This window comes from Lepidothrix coronata, unplaced genomic scaffold (assembly GCF_001604755.1).
Source record: "Lepidothrix coronata isolate B3197 unplaced genomic scaffold, Lepidothrix_coronata-1.0 Scaffold104, whole genome shotgun sequence".
Classification (NCBI taxonomy): Eukaryota; Metazoa; Chordata; class Aves; order Passeriformes; family Pipridae; genus Lepidothrix; species Lepidothrix coronata.
The window spans coordinates 3,029,531-3,055,201 of NW_016690284.1; the positions used below are offsets into that span (position 1 = coordinate 3,029,531).

At 37.0% G+C, this 25,671-nt stretch overlaps 1 protein-coding gene across 7 annotated transcripts in view; it reads left to right on the forward strand.

Moving 5' to 3' along the window:
- NFIB (nuclear factor I B) overlaps positions 1–25,671 on the forward strand; it is a 169,203-nt gene that overhangs the window by 89,356 nt on the left and 54,176 nt on the right. For all 7 annotated transcript variants that reach the window (XM_017823632.1, XM_017823633.1, XM_017823635.1 and 4 more), the window contains exons 3-6: positions 6,293–6,346; positions 16,787–16,855; positions 18,804–18,924; positions 20,709–20,827. In XM_017823632.1, the coding sequence (XP_017679121.1) occupies positions 6,293–6,346; positions 16,787–16,855; positions 18,804–18,924; positions 20,709–20,827 (363 nt within the window). The remainder of the gene's footprint in view (positions 1–6,292; positions 6,347–16,786; positions 16,856–18,803; positions 18,925–20,708; positions 20,828–25,671) is intronic.

The following is a 25,671-nucleotide window of genomic DNA, read 5'->3' on the forward strand; positions in this document are numbered from 1 at the left end:
GGCACGTGAGTGCTGATGAAGCCTGTCCACATAGGATCAACACATCCAGCCTTCAGTGTAGCTCCTGCTGTTGCATGGGTCTCCTGAGAGGTCTCTCCTATGGCTACTGGGTGCAAACTAATGAAAGGAGAAAAAAATTCTTGGGCATTACTTGCCTGAATGGAGTCTGCACTGAGGAACTGGGGCTTTCTTGAGATGTGAATATACCTTCTGTGAACAGCAACCAGGACTTTTTTCTGTGTCAGCTTAAGAGCCTTGGCACATAGGTTTCTTCGGTATGCTTACTCAAATTTGTGAAACCAGATCTGCAAATGGATGAAATCTAATGGTTTCATAACTGGAGGATGCCACGGAGCCTTTGCATACCGAACAACAACCAATCCTTCCTTGAATGGCCAACAGAATTTGTCAGTGAAGTGTTGTTTCAGAGCCAAAGACACTCCCCGTGACTTGGACCTAAATGTCCAACTTCATTTCTCTACACTGCTCATTTACCACCTTTTATATGAATACTAAACACATTAAAAACTTATAGGACAGAGTTTCATGTACTTATCCAATGCAACAGCCGAGCAATCTTGGTGAACACAGAGTAACTCCAGGCAGAATAAGAGTAGCAGAACACCATATTTAAAAAAAGTCACTGCTTCAGTGTTATGGAGGTATTCAGTGTGGATGTCATGACTGCATATTGCTAACAGAGTATATGCTGTTGGGAAAAGATGTGAGGCTTAGTCCAGCAAATGTCTTTCTCACAGTGGAGCCTTCCTTGTATTTTAAGGTGCTACTTCTCCTTGTATGAACTGTGCTTCATACCATGTATCATCAGGGATATTCAATCTTGGAATCATTTAGCTTGGAAAAGACCTTTAAAATCATTAAGTCCAACCATGAACCTAACATTGCCAATCCTCCACTAAACTATGTCCCTAAGCACTGTATCTACAGGTCTAGGAAATATCTTCAGGCAAGGTGCCTTCATAACTTCCTTGGGCAGCTCATTCCAATGCTTAGCCACCCTTTTGTTGAAGAATTGTTTCTTAATATCAAATCTAAACCTCTCTTGATGAAACTTGAGGCTATTTCCTCTCTTTCTATCACTTGGTACTTGGGAGAAGAGACCGACCCCCACCTGGCTACAACCTCCTATCAGGTAGTCGTAAAGAGCAATAAGGTCTCCCCTCAGACTCCTTTTCTCCAGGCTAAATAACTCCAGCTTCTACAGCCTACCCTCATAAGACCTGTCCTATATCAAGGAAACTGGTGAGGGTGAGAATTTTATCAAATAGCCAACATTTTCAAGGGAAGTATTTCAATGAAATGTAGTGGTCTATGATAATGTGAAAACTAAATCCCCCTCTAATTAACATATTTATGAAAACAAGTCTGACACTGGGACCCATTCCATTTCCATGTTTATAGCATTTCACCAAGCATTTCAGTGGATACGTAATGCAATAAAACACTTGGAGCTTATTTACACCATAAATTAACTATTATATCACTAGAGTTGGTGTGAATCATGGTCATAAAATTGTACAGTAATTCAGGATTGTCAGATGGAGTAATACTGTAAAATGAAAGACACAACTTTTGCAAAATAAAATTGATAAAAGTCTTTGGGAATTTTGTCAATCCAATCAGTTGCTTTGTCAAGATAAAAAAAGTGGGTAGTAGAAGACAAGTGCGTAGTAAAATTAGGACAATAATAATAATTAAAGGTAATGATTTAAAGTGCATAGATGAAATTATTTATTTATTTGGTTTGAGGATTTTTGTTATTCATGTTATTTACTTTGGAGGAGAGGGAAATAATGTACTATTTTTCTGCCATGAATGCTTTCCTACCATGACAAACTACTGAAAGTCTTTGAAATATCGAAAGTTGATTAGGAAAGTCTTTTCCCCAAGGAGACTGGGCTATCTCCACCCCTGAGGGCTTTCATACCTTGACTTTGTAAAGCCTTGAATGCCTGAGTTTAATCCTGTGGTTGAGCCTTCTCAGGGCAGGGGCTGGGACTACCCACGTCCCTAGCACACTGTGGTAGCCTGTGATCCTTTGATCATTTGTCTTAAGCTTTTTATATCAGATGGCAAAATAATCCTTAAGGATGACAGTCTGGAAGGTAGTTGTGATTCTTGTTCATGACTGTGACTCTGTCAGCTGTAAAGTCAGGTGCTGTATAGGTATGTGAAGGTTTAAACAGCATCAAAATGATACATGGTGCCACATCCCTATGGTCCTTTATCCCCCATACCAAAATCATGGACTATCAAAGAGCAAGAATGTATTTACCTGTTGGTGAATGATTAAATTATTATCTGTCAACTGAGATGAACTGAGTACAAAGGCTGTCTCATAGCCTGTGGCAAATAGAAAAGAGAAATATGTTCATTGAAACCACTGAGGAAGTTTATTTGATTAGTGTGATACCTGGGGACAGTTTACTTTTATTTCTCTGAAACATGGCTCAACAAACTATTTTTTCTTTTTACAGATTCTGACACTATTTGCTTTCAAGGCATTCAATGTTATGCTAATACAGAAAGCCTTAAAAGCAAAAACTCGTGTACAATATGGGGCATAAGGAAGGTATAGCATAGCTTAGTTTTTAAGGAGAGTATCTTCTCTTATCAGCTGAAAAGTGGAAGATTAGACTACTGGGGTGAGAAATACTGAAAATCACTCAGGAATCTGGTGACTTTCTTGGCTTTGCTGGAGTGGGTGTCCTTCCTTCAAAGGAAAGGTAGTGCAAATGGAGAGGTCTTGTCCCTCCCTAGATGGCAAATCATTGGCTTTTTTTTCCACTCTGCTTTATAAAGCCAGGACTGATGTCTCATGGCAGCACCTTTCCTAGTGCAATACAGGGGAAATGGATGCTTATTTCTTCACTTCCACCAGGCCTCAGCAATCATTTTTGCTTAACTCTGGCTGCACTGAGAGTTGTCTGCACTCACAGATGCTCATTGGGATTGACACCTGGAAAAGAAAACATGGGAAAACAAGTATAAAACGTATCAGCTTCTTTACTCATCCTTTTGTACAGTCGACTAGAAGCAAGAGTAATTTGAGATAGAGTTTGAATTTCTTGGTGATCGCCCTGCTAATTCATAATAAATTGTACTTAAAGTGTACGGGGCTACATGACCAGGTAAGAGTAAATTCTGGCTTGAACCTATTTCCTATAAACTGTTCATCCATGGGGCAACAACTTATCAAGGCATCAGTCTCTGGTTGTTGGATTGGTCAGCACCAAGAAGAGCAGAGCAGAAGATATGCTTATTGTACTTGTGAGGTGCATTTTGTGGAAATGGTATGTGGCTGAGCTTTTGCTCTGTAGTAAGAACAACAACAACAAAACTAAGGAAACTTACAGCCAGGAGCTACTTAAATGAAAATGTTGAAAAGTTCAGTTTCGTTACATAAACATTGTGGGGTTTTACTTGCTTCTTGTTGTGCATCTTTTCTTACAACTTCTAGCTTAGGAAGTGGTTTGGGTTTCTGTGGGTTGTTTGGGATCTGTTTTTTGTTGTTGTTGTGGTTGTTGTTTAATTTTCACAGGGCCAATTGAATGCAAAGTGAGCTAGACAGAAAATGAGTCTGGCTTATGTATTTCTCCATCACTCTGGAAAAAAGGGTTCATGTTGTTCATTAATGATATTGTAGAGATGAGGACAAAGAAAGATTTAAAGTTTCTTAATATATTTTTTTCTTCCTTAGTTTCTTTGGCTTTCCAAAAATGCCTCTTAGTCCCACTTTTAGAAGAATATTGCTCCAATGTCTCTCTGTTCATTCAGTGTTCTGCTTATAAATTAAGTTATTCATATAATTTAATCCTATAATGATCACGGTTCTCATGTCCTTTGCAAAACTATTTGCATCCAATCAAAACAGAAGAGTGCTTTATAATTACTGACACTGGTAAGAGAATTGGATCATCACAGGCCATCCCAGGGCTGTGTCTTTCATCTTGAGGATCAGAGGTTTCTCTGTGTTTAAGTGCAGAGTTACGTAGGTTGGTGCTCTCATGCTGAATAAAATTCTTTGCTTTCTCAACTGCGCTAAGTGAAGGATTGGAGAATTTGCTTCTCATATTCATCTGCGGTAATTTTCTTTCGCAAAATCATTGAGACCTCACTGGTGAATTGTTAGTAACATCTACTGCTCAAAACACATTCTGAGAATCAATCTGTAAAAATCATGATCAATGAGTAGTTAACATAAACCAAAGCTAAGTCTGACTGTAAAATGATAATAAACAGCCAACTGCTTATCCCTATAACTGGAAAATTCTTTGCTAAGTTTCTTATTATAATATGAAAACCAATTGTTTAAACTATCATCAGTCTTTAAATCCTGGATCCAGAGAGTAGGAGTAAAGGCAAATTGCTGTATAAGAGCTAAAAATATCACTTTCCTTTGTCCTTCTTTATAGTGAATTTTAACAGGAGAAAACTTCAAATGTTATTTTCTAGTAGGCCTCATTCAGTTTCAAATCTCTGTGATTCCAAAGCTATGCTGTTCAAGCTTTATTGGGTGCATCCACTACCAAACTGACACTTCTTGTAGCTACACGTCTATAGTAGTTTTACACTCAGAACATTGCTGTGCAAAATAATTCTCTCTGATAATCTGAATTTAAGTGTGTATGGTTTGCAGAAGCAGAGAATGCCTATTAGAAGAAGATTACAGTTCACCCCCTGCAGGGCGAACCTTCCCATTGCAACACAGCAAGAAGGATAGAGAAGTCCATATGCAGAGAAACATATTTTTAGCATTTCTTGTAGCTGATTAAGTTTACAAATTGACTTGGTATTTTAAAGGGTTGTGCTCTATCTTATCACGAGAAGAAACAGACATACTGAATGGCTACGTACTGTGCTGTACAATTGCACTCCTAAGAGTACCCCAAGTGTGCAAACCAAGTTCAGAATCTGCCCCACAGACTTGCCCTTCATGCTTCCTGCCCGAGATCGAAGAAGACAGATGAAATTTCATGTGAAATTCGCTATTCAATGTATATTTTATTGTGTACAAGAGACACATATGAGTCAAGCCATGTTTATTAAGCTACATAACAGGTGGCACAGATTTCAAGGAACCTCTTATAGCAGGCAGAGGGAATCTCTCATTCTAGGTTAAGGGCTACACTGGCTTTAAGAAGAAGTGATAGGAATTGAAGGACAAGTATTTGTTAATATGTACTTTTCTTCTTTTCTATCTTTTTTATTCTTTAATTTGGGCATCGTATACAGCAGTGCGTTAAACAACTCTACTTCTGTCTGGAGTCTATTTGGTGGGAGCAATTTCTGTGGTGCTTTGATGTAATCTTTTGATAGTCCTGTGCTCATATGCTACCAATAGCTCTGCTGCATTTAAAAAAATTAATATTTTTTATTCAGTTTGTAAAATTAGATACCTATATATGGAAAAAATGGTGGTGCTTCATTTGGTTTCTTACTGCTTTGTATATTTTGTTTGTCATGTCTTTGTTAAGAATTTCTTGCAGTGGAGCGATTCTTACTATATTATTGAATACAGTGACACGTAGATGGTTTTGAAAGCAATTGATTTCATGAATAAGGATATCACTTATCATTTAGTGTATTAACATGAAATTGCATTCTCCTCTTGATTCATTCAGTGCATACGTTATGAAAAAAAGAGTCTTTGGGATCTACAGGATTTGAGTCTTATTAGTTTTTATGTTACATAATTTAATTTCACAACAGCAGTTCTCAGCAACAGGCTAGGAACACAAAGCCTATATTGTATTTAAACATACTGTCATATCCTCAGTGCAGTCATAAGTCTGTGGAAACAGCATAGGCCTTGGTGCTTTAAGGAAAGGCTAAAGAAACAGGACTTATCACTGCAAGTGCCACTAGTTGCGTGATCTGTTACATCTTTCTGGTCATTGCCCGAGAATAAGCTACCTCTCCTTTGCTGATTATGCAACATTATATTTAGGGGATGGAGGGAAAGGGAATGAAAAGGTACTCTTGTAAATGTGTTTACAACTTGAGTATTTACCTCAATGACTCTCTTGTCCTTATTCAGTGATCTATGAGTTCCTCTTACTAGGATCATTGCATCTTTCACAATGTTTCTGTTTCGCATAAAACAGGTTATATATAGTGTGTTTGTTCAATAATGCTTCACATAGAAAGTCAGGGAAATGACCTTTGCAGAATAAAGTAAAGTATTAGTTGAATAATGAAGGAGAGCATTAAAAGATTTTGAGATACTTGCAAAACAAATTATTAAAACATTTCTTTAATTTCTTTATAGATTCTGGACAACCAGGAAGTCCAAGCCACAATGATCCTGCCAAGAATCCACCAGGTAAATATAAGTTCCAGAACATGTGCATCTAAGATTGTTTGAGAACAAAGATTCTATTGTTAATAGCTAAAGAGAGCATAATCGTTCAGCAACCTATTTTGCACTGGTAAGTATTTATAATCAAGACAAGCTGTAATTATTTTAGTTCTTTTAAACTGGCAGTGCCTCAGTTGCAGTTTCATCAACATTCATTTAATCTAAGGAATTTTTCTTTAATTTCATGGGTTTTAGAATTTTCCAAGCGGAGGTGGGTAGAGGAGTAAGGAGACAAGATCCCAAATAACTTTAATTTTATAAAAGTCTTCAAATGATACAATTTTTCTTATATCTCAATAAAATGCAATTTACCTACTTCTAAAGTCTGTGATATGAGCTATAAGGTTTTTTACTTTTTACATGTGCTTTATAGAATGCAAATATATTAATTTAAAAATATTTTTTGTATCAGCTCAGAGCAGTTTTTGAACATGTTAATGGGTCACAGTAGTGACAGCTGGAATTTCTTTGAGAGAGATGTCTTAGTAAATGGTCCTTTCAATTATTCTAACATAAAAATTCAAGAGAAAATCAAACTCAGACTTCGCCATTCCAGTCTGTTTAGACAAAAGTTTCATTGTATTTTCATGAAATTATCCTTCTCATCAATTGGGTTGTGCTAGTAAATCTTGTAAATCTTTGCCATGTTAGGAATTTTATCAGGGTAAGACACGTGACAGATGCACTATCACTTCTTAATGAGAAAGGAGTGACTCCTGCCACCAGCATCATGCTACAGCATCTCATTTTAGCTCTCAAAAGATGTGTGTATCTGAAATAAGCTGCAACTAACTGAATTTGCTGTTTTTCTAAATACCAAATGAACTATAGTCTGACCAGGAAGTAATTGTGTGATGCTGGGCTGTTGCATATACAGGGATATTTTCTGGTTCTATTCAAACATTATGGAAAGCAACCTTCCTTGTGGCTATACAGTTTTATACTATGCATACAATCAAAGTATACTCTACTTGTGAAATATATCGTGCATGTTGCATGTGAATACCCAAAAGTGAGAGAACTATAGTAGATCATTATACAAAAAGCCATGTTCCTGTAATATAAACCCCAGATACATACAGATTGCAGATATATTTTAGAGATAAGAGGGCAAAACAAGTCAAATAAAACAATTACGAGCTCTTTTTCAAATGATTTTTTTTTTCTTCAAGAAATGATGTAGACTTGGTATCACTTTTGCTTGGAGAGTTGGATGCTGTTTCTTTCCAAACTGTGTGCGATGTTAAGAGTAGACTTTTATTTTTCTGTTAAATACATGCCATAAATTATGTATAATAGTGGTTTAAAAACCCAATGCAGCAAATTTACACCTAAAACAAGTCTGAAAAATTTCCTCATGGATAATTACAGTTTTTTGAAACTTGGAGCATTTAGCTGTAGAGCATTTAATTTTGTTTTAGAGTATATCTGTTTGTGAGAAGGTAGAACTATGTATTTTACTAGTGAAGATCACATCCTGTAGTGAGTCCAGTCTGTCCACTCCTCAGTCTCAAGTCTGGTGAGGAGTAATCTTGCTGCCAGCAACAGAGACCTGGGGAGGGCAGCAGACAAGCTGTATAGGCTTTCTCAGCAGACTTGGGGGTCAATACCTAATGTTTGACAAACTTTAGTGTCTCAGAAGACAGAGGGACATAAAAAGCAGAGAAATATGTTGCTGATTGCATCATGAAACTTCCTGCTTAAAAATAAGAGCATAACACTTTCTCATGATTTGAACTCACTGCTGCCAGTATTATTCCTTTATCTGCTGCCAAGGGGGGACAGAAAATGAAAACTGTGCCTTGCTACCCTTGAAACCCTTCATTTAAGCAGAGACAGAGGCATAATTGAATGTCGTCTCCCAGAGCATACAGGACTTTCTAGCCTTGTTCATCTTGCCTGTGTAATACCATCTTGGAGTTAAATTGGCAAGGTTTAGTTGAGGTGTTTAGTGTTGAGATTTGTGGGACAGCAGAACATAGGACTTCTAGCGCTGTGCAGGAGAATGAGGGGGAATTGCACTCCATTCAACTGGTCTAGGAAAAGGGCTACTGTCCTGTTCTTTCTTACTAAACTTCACGTGATTCTTATTATTAGAGCCAGACAATCACTTCTCTCAGAACCCCAGAGGATATCCACTCTGAAGTTTGTTTTCGGTCCCAGGCCAGGAGCATGTGGACTGGTAGTGCCGGGAGGGTTTGTTCTTCTATCATGTTTTGTTGTAGTGCCTGTGTGGCATGGAACCAGGGTGCTGGCAGGGGATATGTGCTGTTAGCTTTCAGATGCCATCACCTTCAAAAAGATATTGCCACGGAAGAGGATGTTGGAAACTGAATGGTAGTTGGCAAAGCTGCTGGTGTTAAAAGTGTTTTTTTTCTAGGTTTGGGTGTCTGGTAATTTGCTGTCCTAACCACGGAGAGAGGGTAATGTCACTTGCCAAACAAAAGAACATTAAGGGCACTTAACTGATAGCCCAATACAGTATTAAGATGGTGTAGCTTGTGGTGAAAGTGGCATGTAGCTTTTGTAGTTAAATCCAGGGGTATACTCCCCTTAGTTTTATTTTTCAATCACTTTTATCTGATGTATTTTTAAAGAATTAATCTTGTTTTTCTAAGAGGTGTGTTGTAAAGATTGTCTCTCTGCAGGGATTATTAAGTAAATTCCAGAGAGATAAATGAGCTGATTTGAACTGAGAAAGGAGAAGAATCTGAACACTACCGTTGTTGCATTGGCCATTAAGTTCCTGATACCTAAAAGTTTGTATTATGCTATCACAGTTCTAACTATTAAAAGTTTACATGATCTAAAAGAGAGAATAAACATGTCCATGGATCCACTGACGGTGACTGAACAGATGGAGGGACACCTGGATTAATAAGTTTTAAAACTGAAAATACTTATAGCTTTGCAAACTATCAATAAAAGCAAACAACAACAAAAACCCAAAAGCAACCCAAGTACTTCAGGCCTACCTTGTTTCTTAACATTCTACTGGGCATCAGCTCAGACCTACTGCTGAAGCCCGCTGTTTGATTATGGAAATTTAGAGTGGCAGTTTCCCTGTAATGCTGCATTATTGTTTGCTCCTGCAAGTCTCATAGGTTTTGTGTGTAGCTTAAGAAAAATCTAAAAAAAGAGCCTTCTCATACGTGTCTTGAAATACTTGCAGTGGTGTGGCAGGATATGTCCTGAAGACAGAATATGTGATCTTTCAGTAAGTTCACCTGTTTGGCATAAGAAAATTATGACAAAGAGTAAAAATAGAAAAATATCTAGAACTACAAGTAAGCTAATGATATTGACACCTTCCATAACAAATCAGTCTCCAGACATACAGTTCTTACTGACTAGTTCTTCCAGTTGAGGATTTTCCGAGTTTTGTTTTACTTTATTATTCTTTTCCTTACTGCCTGCTGGCCACAACTGTTTGACATTAATAAGATTCTTATTGTTTGCCATTGATTTGAGGTTGCTGCTTGGCAGACTTGATTTATTTATTATACATCAGTGTTAACATGCCTGTGTCCAGTTGTTACCTTGTTGCTCAAATCTTTGAACAGCATTTTTAAGCTACTAAAATAAGAGTAAGAAATAACAATACTGATAGAGTAAAAAGCTATCTTGATAGGAAAATAAAGAGACTCAATTAAAGAAGGTGTTGCCAAAAAGCTTGCAACCAGATGCATTTTGTACAGGTGCCTTCAAGATTTTGGAGCTATTCTTGCCCAACATTGGGGAATGCAAAAATAAGTGCAAAGGAAATGTAGCCATCCTGACACAGACAGCTATGAGCCTTGCTGGTGAGGGAAGAAAAGCGTGTTTAGATTTTTCCTTACATCCAGGCAGTTGAGTTCAGAGGTTATTAAGTTATTAGGTTATATGTTTCCTATGCTAATTTTTTTGGTTGGTTGGTTGGGTTTTTTCTCCTGATAGAACTTATTCCACTTCAGGTGGTTTAAGGAATATTTGCATATGAATTTTGCAGACTCTATAAGATCAGTCAGGGCTGAATGAGAAATGCAGAGGACTTAGGTTTGAGCCTGTGTACTGATGAATATTAAATTATTTATATGGGGTGACACACTTTTAGACAAAGAGATTGAGAAGCTGTCTCTTTGGCTCTTTGCCTTTCATTCCCTCTCACTGCTTCCCTTCTTTCCTCCACAGTAGGCCATGAAACATTGTCAGGGAGTTTGCCTAGAGATAAAATCCTTAATCTAAGTGAAACACAGGTAGGTGAATTCCCAGCCCCAGCCTCACTGCTCTGAAATTGGTTTTACTCTTCTATTTTCACTAGAAATTTTGTTCTTGGAACCACTTCCAAAGAAGACCTGAGTGAAATAACCATCTCTGAAGATTAGCTTAGTTTTTAGTTAAAGAAAGTGTTGCCAAAAAGCTTGCCATAAGCCTCACGTATCTCTCAATATGCAAATCTGTCTTGCAGCTGTAGAGCCCCAAAGGGTTTTTTTGCTGTTTCATATGGGATAGCAGCCATAGGGAGAACATTCTTTTTGGGTCATGCCTTAAGAATTGTGCAATAAATTTATCTATATATGACTGTTTCAGGTAGAAATATTTCAGTTTTAAGTTTTAGAATGCATAGTTTCAGAAATAGCCTCTGCAGAGTAGTGTAGTCTCAACCTTTGCACTCTTGGAAATGCAATAAGGAAATGTCATAGGTTTTGAATGACTCAGACCGCAGATGGTTTCATTATTTTACTGTATTGCAAGTTACCCTCTTGTGGATGGGGAGTTAGCCCCGTAATTAATAGGAATAGAAGAGATATGGCCTCATCATTGTAAGCAGCTTTTCTTAAGCAATGATGCCATAGTAGCAGTTTGGGGATTCAGATAGAATTGTATTTAAACAAACACATATTCAACACTGTTTTTCAGCATGGGAGTGGAGATTCTGAAACGCTTGCTGTTTCCCGTATGCCTTCAGCCGTGGCATCTCAGATAGTGATCTTCATATACAACAGGGTTGGATTTGGTCAGGGCTTGATTTTCTGTGAAGTTCTCCCTCTCTCAAATGCCTTATGAATTAATAATGCCAGTGATTGAGAGGTGGTGCTCCTTCTCATCAGCTTCCCAACACTGAGCCAGGTGGGACATTCTGGGGGCAGAGCCCAGCTGTGCTATTTTGGCAATCATAAACCTGCACAGGTTGTACAGCCCCTTTTTCCAAAAGGGAGAGTTTTTGGCCTTGCACGATGGTTTAAAATTTGATGAGGGTGATTACTACTGTCTACTGGCTTAGGATTACTTTTGAATTCTTGTTTGCATTGACTGTTCTTTATGAACTTACCGTGTGAATAAGTGATGCTGTGATAATTCTTATGCTGTGTTCACTTAAGATGCAGTGGTGTTCAATGTTGGCTGCAATGGATTTTACTTCAAAGTGTGCACAGAGCAAGAATTTACTGAAAAATCTTATGTTGCCAGTTAGAATTCCTGAAACATGCTTTGGCATCAGAAAATTCCTTTTTGGTACCTGGCAATACCATAGCTGTTAGGAAGCAGTCCCCCCAACCTCTTCTTAAATTTTGACTGTAGTTTCTGTATAACCTGGGACCTTCTGGAGTGGAAGGCAAGTCTGCATTTGTGTTAGTTACCCTTTCTGTTTCTTGCTAGATTTCAGGGCAACTCACTTCTTGGATTCCAGAGTCCATTAAAACTGGTGTTTACTTCTTCAAATCACTGCAACAATGAAGGATATTGTAGTTCTGGCTATAATCTTGAGGGTATTGAAAATCTCATTTGTTTCCGAAAATGGCATATTTAGGTTTTTAGTTTCTCATCATGCTAAAAGGTTCAATGGAGTCAGGGCATCTTTTTTCAGCATGTTTGTTTCCCATCCCAGTTAAAACATTATTGCAACTTTCAGGAAAAACAAACCAAAATAAGCTGTGGGTATGTCACATGGCTGGAGATGGTTGTGCAATAATCAATACAGCCTTATTCTCTGGACAGACCTTAGTTCAAGTGTTTTGAATGACATAATCACTGGAATCTTCTTTGTCACTCCTTGGCTAATACTAGTCACCCATAACTGCCTTTAAGTACTCTGGTTTGGTGGCAACCTGTTTCCCGTACCTTTTTTCAGATACTGGTTTCAAAAAGCATGAAGTAAGAAAGCAAACTGCATGTCTGCTGACTATATTTTGACTTACAAAGAACAGTGTGAGACTAATTTTTCACTATCAGTTTGGACTGTAAATAGCCGTACAAAACTGTAACAGCATCCAGAACATTACATTGCATAACTTGAAGTTTACATACAGCTCTCTGCTATACACCAGGCTGAAGCTTCCAGCTTCTCATAGTAGCCCTGATGTTGTACCTATCTTACTGCTAGTATAATTCTACTGCACAGCAGAATTATACTAGCAGTAAGACAGATGCAACATCATTCTACTATACAGTAGAATTATAGTATTATAGTAGTATTACTCTACAGTATCTACTTCTGTGTAATTGCTCTTTTTAAGGATCCATAAATAAAAGTGCACTAATACAAATTTGTTCCAGCACTGTTTGGATCCGTACCCCTGTTTTATAGGTTACTCAAAACCAAGGCAGTATCAGTGAAAAAACTAGATGTAAAATGATACCAGGAAATAGTTTTATGGTTTGGCCCTAGTCAATATGCAACAGAACGTAAACAGGCATTCTATTCATAAAAGTACAATTGAATTAGAAGACATAAAAAGACTGGTTAAAGATTTGTAAAGCTAAACGTCACTAGTAAGCTTTTAAGTAATGTGAGAACAAGCCCGTTAGAGTAATTGTTAATGCAAACTGAATTTATCTTTCTGTAGGCTTATACAATTTTATTTTTCCCCCCTCAGTTTAAGTCTCTGCATGTTTAAAATGGTTAAAAACTATACTCAAAACTCATCTCCTGAAGGCATAGCAGAAGGCATAGTACAGGAATAGAGTAGAAGGACTAGGACAAAATGACGTCTATAGCAGTTGGAGGCATTACTGAAGGTTTCTTCCATTACCATTGCGTATGGGCGCTTGATCAGAACTGCTTCTTGGCTTAACCTCTTTACCTTTCATACTTGATGTCACTGGCCTGGCCATTGTGGAATTGTTTGGAAAATATATTTTTTAGAAATGAGTTTTCTGTAAAAAAGGTAAGCAGAGAAAAGAGATTTTATACTCACCCAGTACAAAAGCTAGAAGGAATTACAGAAAATGATCTACTGTTATATATGGGTTTTGGAAGTTAATGAGTCTTTATGCAGACTTGCGCTATGGTGGTTTTGTCAGAAATGTTCTTTTTGTAAAAATCAGATTTTTAAAAATAATGTCAATTAGTAAAATGCATGCATGCATTTCAGGCAGTGCCATCTCTCAGGCAAGATGAATTTTAGTAAATGACAATACTCAATGCTTGCATTAGGTTTGAATGATAGAGACAGCGAAGTGTTATCATGATCATCAAAAGATACAGTAAATCCTCTATGAGGAATACAACAATGGACTATTATCCAGTGCATTAATGTCTCTACTGAACAGATCATAAACACACAACAAGAATGCTAATTTAAGGCTTTTTAACATGTTCATGCAAACAATGCATTAGGGAATGCTTAATCAAAAAAACCGGTAAGATAAGACCTATACCATATGAAGTATCACCACATATTTTTGTCTTGCCTGCAGTGTAGTAATGAGAATATGAATGTTAACTCTAATTCAGTAGGGTGATCAGTTTCACAAGGTAAAAGGCACTGTCACACCGTAAAATGAAAATGTTCTGTACTGTTGGCCTTCTGCATACTGTCTTGTTGTTTAACCTTTATGTTATAGAGAGTGCATTTTCTTGCAACAAATAGCAGGTGTTTAATGGCAAGAACATTTTCCTATTGCACAGCTGAGAACCAAGAATAGTTCTGTAACATACCCACCATAGATTATCTTCATAACTAGGTGAAACTTGACGTTTACTAGAAATTGAACATACTCTGTTTATTGTTCTGCACCTAGAGGCACCACTGGAGTCCACCTTCCCTGTGGGAATATGAGACTCAGGATGAAGTTTCTCAGTGCCTGTGAGATAAAAAATTGTTGCATCAATTTTTTAAATAATATTTTGTCACATAACATAAAGAAAAAAGTCTAGTTGTTTTTTAAGTTCATGGAGATTGATCCCTCTCTTTCCTTATGCAAAGCCTTTGCATATATCTGTGGGTGTGGTTAATTTTGGCCAATCCAAGGCAGAATGAAACCTGGGTGAAAGACGTGATCCATCAGTTAACAATGCATCCTTTTGTGAGGGAATGATACATAGTGGTATCACGGTGTCAACATTTTTTCCCTGCTCCCATTTTGTTATCACGAGGAGAGAAATGATGTATTGCTCTTCATGGATATTCTCATTACTATCAGTGAGAAAAAACTGAGAATTCAGGAGAGAAGACTGAAGATTAAACATGTGTGTCTGAATGTGTACGTGCATACACATGTACACATCTGTGTATAAAATCTGAAATAGGCTTTTTCTTCTTTTAATAGGAGCCTTGGGCCTTGTTCTCACTATAATATAGTTTGATTAATCTACACTTGGGAAAAGCTCCTCTCAAGTTAGTCTGACTTGAATGAGAGGCATTGTGCTCCAAAGCAGTGGTGTTTGAAAAAGCAGCAGAGAAGTTCAACCATGTGTCATTACCAGCTTCAGAGCTGGCTGCATGGTTGTACGCTGGCTTTAAGCCACACTTTACTTATGGGGCAACTAAAATCAAGAAACCAAATTCTTCTTTGGGTATCTCCCTTCAATGTGATACTTCAGATGTATCCTGCTAGAGCAAATAAGCAGAGAAGGGAAAGATTGCCATTGTTCAAGGAATTACTAGTATTCATCCAGCTTGCCCATTCTTAGGTTAAAAACCAGAAACTGAGACGGAAAGGAGAAATAAAAATTTACTCTTTGTATTTTTTTATGACATGGGTATGCCAAGTTCTGTCAAATAAAGAAGTAAATATTTGGGAAGCAATGCCATCTTTTTATTCACACAAAAAACATGGAGAAGGAGTGCAAGAGAATGCAGAAGGTGAAAGAGAAAACTCTTACTGGAGATATATAAGGTTGCAGAGGCCTGCAACATCCAGGGGAAGGGTAATGAGAGAGGAAAAAGTAGTGGAGATGGAGAGGAGCAGTTCAAAATGAAAGACAGGGAAATGTGGAAGGAAATGAATTAGAAGGAGAGGGAAACCTACAGAGCTACTAGTGGAAATAAAGACATGCAAGTGTAGTGTGCAAAGTGACATTGACTGGAAGATGAGAAGATGACAGCATTGGCAGAACACTGTTCAGGATGATCCCACAGGCCTACAATGCTCTGCACACCCACGGCACTTGGGTCTGACAGTGTTACAGAGATGTCAGGAAATGTGCTCAGTCAAATTCATTCAGGTTCTTTCAGCTTATGTCGTCAGATGCACTATTTATACCTGCACTGGTAAATATACCAGAGGTGATGGAGGAGACAGTTCTGTGAGACTTCACAGACTGCGAGTAAGCAGTGAAAAGCACTCTTTTGGCCTCTGCCCTTTTTGTTTGACCATGAAAAGTAAGTAGAGATTTATCCAGGTATACCAAGGATGGACCTCTCAAGTGAAGTGTACTGCTTTTACAGTCACTTTTATTATTATAGTGACAGTGTTGCTAAATTACTTGAAGATGAAAGCAGTAATTGCCAAAAGAAACCCAAAGAAAATAGTACTGAACCATTCTTTTCCAAACCAGTAAATATTCCAGTAGGTGCAATTTTCATTTGTTTGTTTATTCAGAATGTTTTTACTTATTCAAACATTTGGAACAGAAAATTGGCAGTTTATTTCCAAAAGAAAGAAAGCTGTTTTAATTCAGAAAAGAGACTAGAGAATCCACAGTAAGAAATTCTTAGTGCACTGTCTCATATGAAGGCAAATAAAAACACTGTTGGAGCAGCAACGTGCACTAAGTATAGATCTAAATATTTTTATTGGTAAATGGTGTTTATTACTACCTGTAAAGGCTATGATGCCATGTAATCTCAAATTCAGTAATACAGCTCTTGCAGCGATTATTGATATGAGACTTCCACAGAAAACTGTTTCTTAACTCTCTTTTCATAAGGTTATCTAGTTACAGTACTGAGATAAGTCTTGATTATCATTTGCTGTTTCACTGCAGTACTTCAAATTGAGCCTGAATTTCACAGAAGGGAAAGTGTATCATATACATTTATCTTATATATTAGATTCTGTGAGCAGCTTTCAGTGTACTTTGATCTGTGTATTGTAGTTCTGGGACTCTGTTGATACCATTGTTAGCTGGTGTATAAACCTATCTATAGTTATTTATTAATCTTTTCATTATACTGATTATGGTACTGTGATCTTTTTCAGTGTACCTTGAAGACAGTTTTGTGAAATCCGGTGTATTCAACGTGTCAGAACTTGTGAGGGTGTCAAGAAGTAAGTTATCATTTGCATTTAATCATTTCCAAAGCCTACTGTAATCAAGTGAAGGATTTTCCCTTGAATTTTTTTCTCCTCAAGATGTAAGTTGCATAGAAAATGCCTATAACCATGCACAATTTTGATATATTTGTCCACAGTATTACTGTTCATCTTGCATGTGTTTGTAATAAAACAAATAAGGTCTTCTTCTGTCTCTTTGATATTTAAAGATTGAATAAATTTTTAATATCTCTCTCTGCACACATTATTGGTCTGATATGTCAATAAAATTACCTTATGTAGCAAAACTTTTATTTGTTAGACTTTCAGCTTTTTAAAGTTGCCCTATACATCCTGGAATTTTGCTAAGATGTCTGATTATTCTTTTAGTTTGTTTTTTAATTTGTAGCTCTTAAAAGAAAAATTGCAGCATGGATATAAAAGATAATTAACTTAGTGTATTAAATGCTAGTGTTTCTTTTAGTCATAGCACTGGCTGTAATTGAAATTCTAATTATATTGTCTTGTTTTGGCATCAGAAATATAACACATGAATGTACAACCACCTCCCCCAAAAAATACAAATATAAAAGGGCAGGTGGAGTTTCTACTGCAGAAAAAAAAATATCCCAAAAGAATATTAATTAGATCTGCTTTGTTGACATTTAAGAATTTGCTATAATAGTATGGCATAAAACCATAGTATGGTACATTTTCATTTTACATTGCTTTCTGATTGTTTCTTTTCTCCCTTTACTATTAAAGTATTTCTCCTAAGAAAGAGAATCTGAATGGTCCAGAATAATCTCTTTTCTGATGAGATGAGGAAAAACCAATGAGGCACGAGTTTCCAAAACTGTTTGTCCAGATTTTGCACAGTTGTTAATTCATGCCAGGTCAGGATGTTTGAGGAATTTCTTTAACTTACCGAGGCTTCAAATGCATGTGTTATTTCATTTGCTCAGTGAGCATTGCCATCCTGCGTTGTTAAGGCATACTCTTTTTTTTGTGCTTGCTGAAGATACGTTTTGTTTTTTTAGGAGGCTGAGGATGTGTGAATTACAGCTTTCTTTTGTCAGGTGGTTAAATACATTTTAAAGTGGCAGGCTATTGAGACTGACAGTATTGTAATTATGCTGTGAAATCGTGCCTTATGCAGCTGTTATATATGATATACTTCTAATAATAAGCTTTAAACCATGTGGTTTCTGTGGGATTTCTTACCATGCATTTGTTTAACCTCAAGCCGCAACTGTCAGGAAAAATACAAACCTACAGATATGTTACACAACATGCAATTATTCTTTTAAGTTCCAAAGGTAGTTAAAATGCACAATGCACAGACAATGAACAAAGGTAAATACACCACAATATGTAACATATAATTTACTCTTGAGTTGCCAGAATCTGTATGGTACACAGGAGGTGAAGATAGTGCTGAGTGTATGTATTTGTTGTGTAGGTGTACATATGCAAAGCAGAACCTGTGGCACTGGGTGAAAGAAAAAGAAAGCAGAAAAACATGCGCTCAACACCGAAGGCTATTATTAACAAAAAAGAGTTACCATTAAGGGAAAAGGATTTTTTGTATCCCTGGGTTTATTATTTCCATTTTTTTTCAGTTCTTTAATAAGTAATGCTAGCTGTCCTCGTAAACTCGGCATCATTCATTATAATGTTTGAGGTTTGTGTTATCTTTTTCATATTAGTGATTCCATGTTATTGCTTATGAAACAAATGTATTATGTCTGCATAACTGTTAAGGAATTTCTAGGTACTGAGGAAGATAATTCACTTTTTTAGATATATAATCATTGATAGAACTTGTCTGTACTTGGTTTCTGCAAGAGGGAGAAAATTAGATACCTGCAGTACCATCTTGATATTTTTCCAAGTGTTAAAAATGAAAAGATTGCTGGAAAGATAGAAGATTATCTTTGACGTGTTATGATGTGTTTTTCAGCACCCATAACCCAGGGAACTGGAGTGAACTTCCCAATTGGAGAGCTTCCGAGCCAACCATATTACCATGATATGAATTCGGGTGTAAATCTACAGAGGTCCTTGTCCTCTCCACCAAGCAGGTAAAAACTTGAAATGAGTACTAATGTGAACAATGTTTAATAGTGTAGGACAAGCAATTCACAAATACTGTCAATAACCAACTATTTTATGAATTTTCTCTGATTTTGCGAGGTTAGCTACTTATGTGTGTACCCTAATCTATGTACAGATATGTAAGTTATAAATCTTGTAATTTGAAGTGTTGTAATTATTTCCTATGATATTGAAGATGGTGATAACTTTTGTCAGGATTTGAAGTGCTCACTAAATCCAAGAGAATACCAAGAGAATAGCTACACATCCCAAAAATGCTGCGGAGTTGGAGGAAGGTTTAGCAGTTGGGAACATTCTGGCAGGTCTCAGGGTGGTTGCAGACACAAAGGCTGTCTTTGGGAGCTCCCTCTTTGATCTCTGTCTTGAGATATATGTTAGGAAAGCTACTGTTTCTTGTGGAAAAGGCATTAAGCCGGGTATGTAAAGAAAAGGTGTCTTTATCCATAACATCAGCCCAGCTCATGAAAGTGTGTTTCCTGCCTCACTCAGGGAGCAGTTCTGAACAGAATGGGAACAAGGAGGAACATGTGAGGTAGTTACAGGCTCCAGGTGCAATTTAATCTGAGGAACCCACTTCTTCCTTGTTCAACATGCTCTCTTCTCCTATCTCTGAGAAAGACTCCATTTCCTCCCTCAGGAGAGGCTGATGGGCCCACAGAGGGAGGGGGACCTGCAGTGCTCTCCTTCCCACTTCCAGATAACATAGTGTCTGTCAGGCTTCTGGGGCCCCTTGCTTTTATGAAATTGTTTGATATACCATGAACTCATAAACACTATAGGAGTTGTCATTGCCCCACGTTTCTGCAATCCAGTGAGTTAGGAAGTGTCTGCACAGTGGGACAGGATTTAACAGGACTGTCAGGGGGCTGAGGTATTCCTTCACCAGCACTTGGTGCTTCTGAGTTACTTTGTTTATGTTCCCCTATTTCATTCCATCATATTTTCAGTTTAGCAGTAAACCATGTACATTTTAGAAATGGATGGATTAATTAGAATATATGGATTATTTAGAATAGATAAATTAATTATCACAGTGTTGTAGTAGTAATAGTAATAACAACAATGACACACAATTAAAACCTTCATTCTAGTTTTCTTTGGCAGTCACTATAACAGCTCAGTATATATTGCTATGAAGAATCTTGACTTTCCCCCACTGTATTGAAGTTCTGCCTCATTTTATATAGTGTAACTTGAAATATGGGCCTTTTGTTGTTTTTGATTAAACTAGTCAGAAGTGAAAAGTGTTTGTTTCAGGCTAGACCCCTTTGAAAAGCTTAGTAGTTTGATCTGATGAAATTCAGTAAAATACATTTTTTCCTCATTTACACATTCACAAAAGCTCCTGTTCTACCTTGTCTTTATTAGTAATACTTTACAGTGAATTGTTTTGCTTTCCTGGTTTCTTTCTTGGTTTCTTTCTTTTGCTTTCCTCATGACACAATATCTCTTTGGTAGGCTACAGCAACTGGTTTCTTGGTTGTTCAGTGAAATGCTGGTAGATTTTATGTTACCCGTTCATGCCATTTCTGAAATATTAAGTCAGATGAAAAATGCAAGCACATACCTGCATTACATATTACTAAGTAACATCACCTGTGCAAGTTAATGTAGGCTCTAATATCCACTTTTTTTTCCTTTGCAAGCCTGAATTACTCTCTATTGAAATATTTGTTGAAATCCAAACAGTTTATATACCACTACTAGCTGAATATCATATTCACTGCCAAATTTCACAATCCTTCAACAGCAAAAGACCCAAAACTATCTCCATAGATGAAAATATGGAGCCAAGCCCAACAGGAGACTTCTATCCTTCTCCAAATTCACCAGCTGCGGGGAGTCGGACATGGCATGAAAGAGATCAAGGTGAGTAACATGGGATTATTTTATCTTGAAGTATATTCAAATATACAAGTTGTTGCATCTGCCTTTCCATTCCTGCAGTAAAATGATGGCTTTTCAGAATAATATTTTTTTTTCTGTCTGGAGTATATATATGCTGCTTTTGTAAATGTAGTTAAAACTAACAGTCAACAGGATATTGTATAAACAACTGTGTAATAATTTTTCCATCCGGCGATAGACTTATTGTTTGAAAAGATGTGTGGAAAGTGAGGTACTCGATATTGTGTATGCTGTGATCATCCCAGCAGAATTTTAAGTACAGTGCTTTCAAGGAAGAACCAAAACATTTATGATTTAGTCAACACTAGATTATGCAGTTTCTGTTATACCATGACAGACTCTGATATGTGCATTTAGTCCACACCATGTGACTCAGAATAGGTCCAATAGTTCTTTCTGAAGCGCCCACACGTAGCTCTGTGGGACTATATCCATATGCTAAGGGATGTTGGTAAGTGTTGTGTTCTGGGTTATCCAAAATAACAAACATGTTTGTGTGGAGAAAAAAGTTATGTCTGTCAAAACAGTGAAATTAATTGTCACAATTTCCCTCATGTTATCTTGATGCTTTATAAACCTAGATGCCACTGTAGTCTTTTCCCTCCCCTTTTTTGGTGTGAAAATGTATTTAAACACTTAAACAGTGTTTGTTAATGGATCCTATGGCTGATCCATGGTGCTGCAGCTATCTGGAGAGTCTGTGAAATGTGCAGTACAGTATGTACAAGTGAAACAGAGAAAAAGACATTGCCTCCCTTGCTGATGTTCTGATGTTTGCCCTTCTTTTCCACGTCCACTGCTCATCATTGCTCTCTGTTCTTCAATAACTGACTGACCCTTTGGTTTTATCTCATTTTTATATCGTTTTAAGGCTTTTTTTTTTCCATTTTCTTTCTCTTTCCTTTTTTTCCTGCTAAGTTTTCTGCTTCATCTCCATGTGCAAGGTAGCATGTGATTGGTGTTTATTTTAGCTGTCTTTTAATTTCGCATTTCTGTTGTAGTTGGTCTCCTTTTAATCTGCTTCTGCTTACCCTCTGATCTGTGGTCTCGTTATTAGGCTGTTCCTCTCACGCAATATTTACTAGTCTTTTTCTTCATAATTTCTTCTGTACTTGCTTTTTCTCATGGAGGCTCAGGTATTGTCTTATTTTTAGCTGCTTGCAGGGTTCACTTTTGAATCTTTACAAAAAATCTTACCTGTGGCTTTGCCTAACCAAATTTAGGAACAGAAAATAGGACTTCTGACAGCCAGAATCTTCCTCTTTATGCAAAATATTTTCCTACCTGTTTTGCCAGGAAATTTTAGTATTTTCATGAAAGATCAGATTGTACCTCAATTAAATTTTGTATTTTTTTGGATAAATTATTTTTGTAATTGTTAAAACAGCCCATTGTTTTTCTCTAAACTGGTCTCCAGTTTTGAAATTAAGTCCTTTTGTGCTGCTGAGTGAGCTATAGGGGTTTCTGACAAGTGCAGAGCCGTATTGACATATGAGCACAAGTCCTGCTGACAGAGCCTTTCGTGAATTATCTCTATAGTTCTGAAGTATCTCAATTACATTTTAGGTCTTGAATCATTCTGCTTGCAAAGAACCATGTTCCATGAACCCTGGATTTGTTCAGTTTTACCAGCTTTCTTCATGTTACAATTATCAGTGGTGAACAATGTTAAAATTCAGACTGCTTGAGTATATTTACAATGAACCTTTACTTAATTTCTGTGCCACAGGGTAGCTAGACTTCTGGACTGAAACAGCCTTTAACTCTGTATGTTTTATAAACCAGTGAACTCCAAATGAGGAAGAGAGAATAAAGGAGGCAGACTTAAATCAGTGTATTTTACTTTTACTTCCTGGAGTTGGCATGCCTCCCTGAATATTGTGTCTTCCAGAACTACTGCACCTAGTGAAATTTTACTGGATCCTTGGCAGAGAGATTGTCTTTGAGACACTATAAAGAATTTTTGTTTTTTTCTGTCCTTAAGATGTTCTTCCATTCCTGCAAAGGCACCACTGTCCAATGTGAAAACCATTGCTCGAGGGAAACATAAGCCTTTTGCCCCTAAATGGTTATGTTTGGCTCCAATCACTTTCTGAGGTTATCCTGCTGTTGTAAAAACCCTGTAAGGGGGTAACTGCAATGCCTGTCCTTGATGCGTGGCCTCACTGGGAAGGGGTATGTGGCAGCTCCTGGTGTATTTGTTCTGCTGCTAGTTTGTAACATGCTTGATATCATCTTCATGGCCCTGATTTCTGCTCTCTGGTGACCCGTGGTAGGACTCGAGAGAATGGCATGAAGTTGTGTCAGGACGAGATTTAGGTTAGATATTAGGAAAAGGTTTTTCACCCTGAGCGTGATTGGTTACTGGAACAGGCTCCCCAGAGAAGTGGTCGCAGCACCAAGCCTGCCAGAATTTAGGAAGTGTTTGGACAATGCACATGGTGTGGCTCTTGGGGCTGTCTTGTGCAAGGCCAGGAGCTGGACTTTGATGATCCTTGTGAGTCCTTTCCAGTTGAGGATATTCTATGATGATTCTGTGATTCATAAGAGCACGTATCTGTATAAAGCTCCCTTTAGACACAGTGATCTTACCATGATATGGTGCTTATGAAAACCTCTTTTTCTGTTTCCTTACTCCTGAAAACACAAAGCTAATAGCGATAGCAGTTTGAAGGTGGTTTCTATGCCAGAGATCTCACTGGTGTTACTTCCCTCCTATGGATATCCACATGCCATATGAAGTTAGTGGTAAATGAAAAGAAATAAGCCATTTGGGCTCACATTTGTGTTCATATGGTGTCAATAGGGAACACATATAGTCACAACAGGTACTGCTTCTTCAGGCAGCGTCCAAAGGTCATCAGCATCAGAAATGTGAATATTTCCACAGTACCCACAAATAAGACTATGCAGAGATATCGTGTTTATGGGTAGATAGCTTGTCTTTCACTCTAGTGCAATTTTAACTTTTCTAAGAGAAATAAAATGAAGAATGGGATTGATACTAAGATACAGCATTACTAATTTCAGTTTCATTGTCTAAGTTTCAAACCTGACAGAGAGCTTCTGAGCTTAGATAGACAGATCTAATTTCTTCATCTCCATATCTAAGTGTAATGTATTTTCATAGAAGTTGCAATTAGATAGCTTTGAAAGACTCTTTAATTATGCAGGCTTTTCAAATCTTTAACTCTATTTGTAAAAAAGCAGAAATGTCTTGATGGTGGTAGTTTGGAACTGGAAATAAACACAATAAAACAATACTAGCTGAAGCAGATTGTAATAACATAGAGTTTCATAGGTGTGTAAGAGATATCTTACAATTTTGATAGAGAAAACAGGAGAAAAATTAATGAGTACCACATAAATATACTGAGATTAAAAGAGGACAGATGAAAATTTGCAGTGGGGTAGAACAAGTTAGACCAACCTTTCATTGTTTTCAAAAACAAAATACCATGAAGTTTAGTCAGTGAGTGGACATTAGGAGAGGAGTGATTCTGCTGTAATCTCCATAGCTTCTATAGGTTCTCTGTGCAAGTACGCATCATGAGGGGTAGCAAAATGACTACAGGAGTACTTGTGATGTAGCCAGGACGTGGCATTCGTGAAACTAAGTAAAGTAAATCTACCCCAGTTACAGCAAAATCTTGCTCATACCAGAATCTATTTTCAGTTGCAAAACTCCAGATTTTGTCCTTTTGCTGTTAACTGTCTTCCTGTTATACTGCTGCCAAAAATATTTTGATAAGATTTCCAGATGTTGTACTTTATAGTCTATTTTCAGGGAGCTGGCTGTTTGAGGATGTAATTCTGGGCAGAAATAAGTCAGTGTATTTGAAAAATAGTAAGTTTAGAAATGGCATAAACTTGGTTAAAGACAATCCACAAAGAATTACGTTACTGATCTGATATAAAAATATAAAACTTCCTCTAATTAACCAAAATTAAAATTGAAAATAGTTTTTTATTTGTATTTATTTAAGTCAGATTATAAATCCTTATGGAAGAAAAGAAAATCTTATGAAACCATGATACTGTCCCGGATGTTTACTTCATTGCCTTGCAAAAAAGTTTGTGACTATTTTAAAAATACATGCAACCACAAGAGTATATGTAACAGTTTCAAAAACAAATTAAAAAAAATACTGCAGAATTACAATGTGTTTTTTTACTGTACAGCCATACAGTTGTTGTGGGAAGAGTCTGTAGTTCAGGCCATTATTTTTGCTGTCTTAAATACTTATAAACCTTACTCGATTTCCATGATTTTTTGAGACAGATTTGATGTCTTCTGGTAGAGCAAATAGGCAGGTTTATAACTGCAACTATTTCTCCCAAACCTTCTCTTTGCCATTAGCCTTCCAAGTAATTAACCATTCTTCAAACATCCCACAGTCCCAGAAAGTGAAGTCATCTCTGAGAATGGTGCATTACTTAAAAGTAGGGTCCTAATATGACAATTAGGAGCTCAAATGCTGTGTCTTCTGTGAGATGTTGTGCAAGTTATTTATTCTCTCTTGTGCTTATTTTCTTCCAACTGGATGTCTTAATAACTTCAAAAATGTCTGAATCGTGTCTTAACACTTCTATCAGTAGAAAATATATTTTATATCTAAAAAATAACTTGCTGTAGATCTCTTCCAGTCTTCTTTTTTCCAGGTTGCTGTTACTCAATTCTTTACATGGTTCCATATGAAACAAAATTTTGAGTTCCTGCAGTAGTAAGACTTTGTGAAATAAATATAAGTTTCTGCATGAGTAAAATTGCTGACTGTTTTATAAATTTAGAAATTTTATGCAGG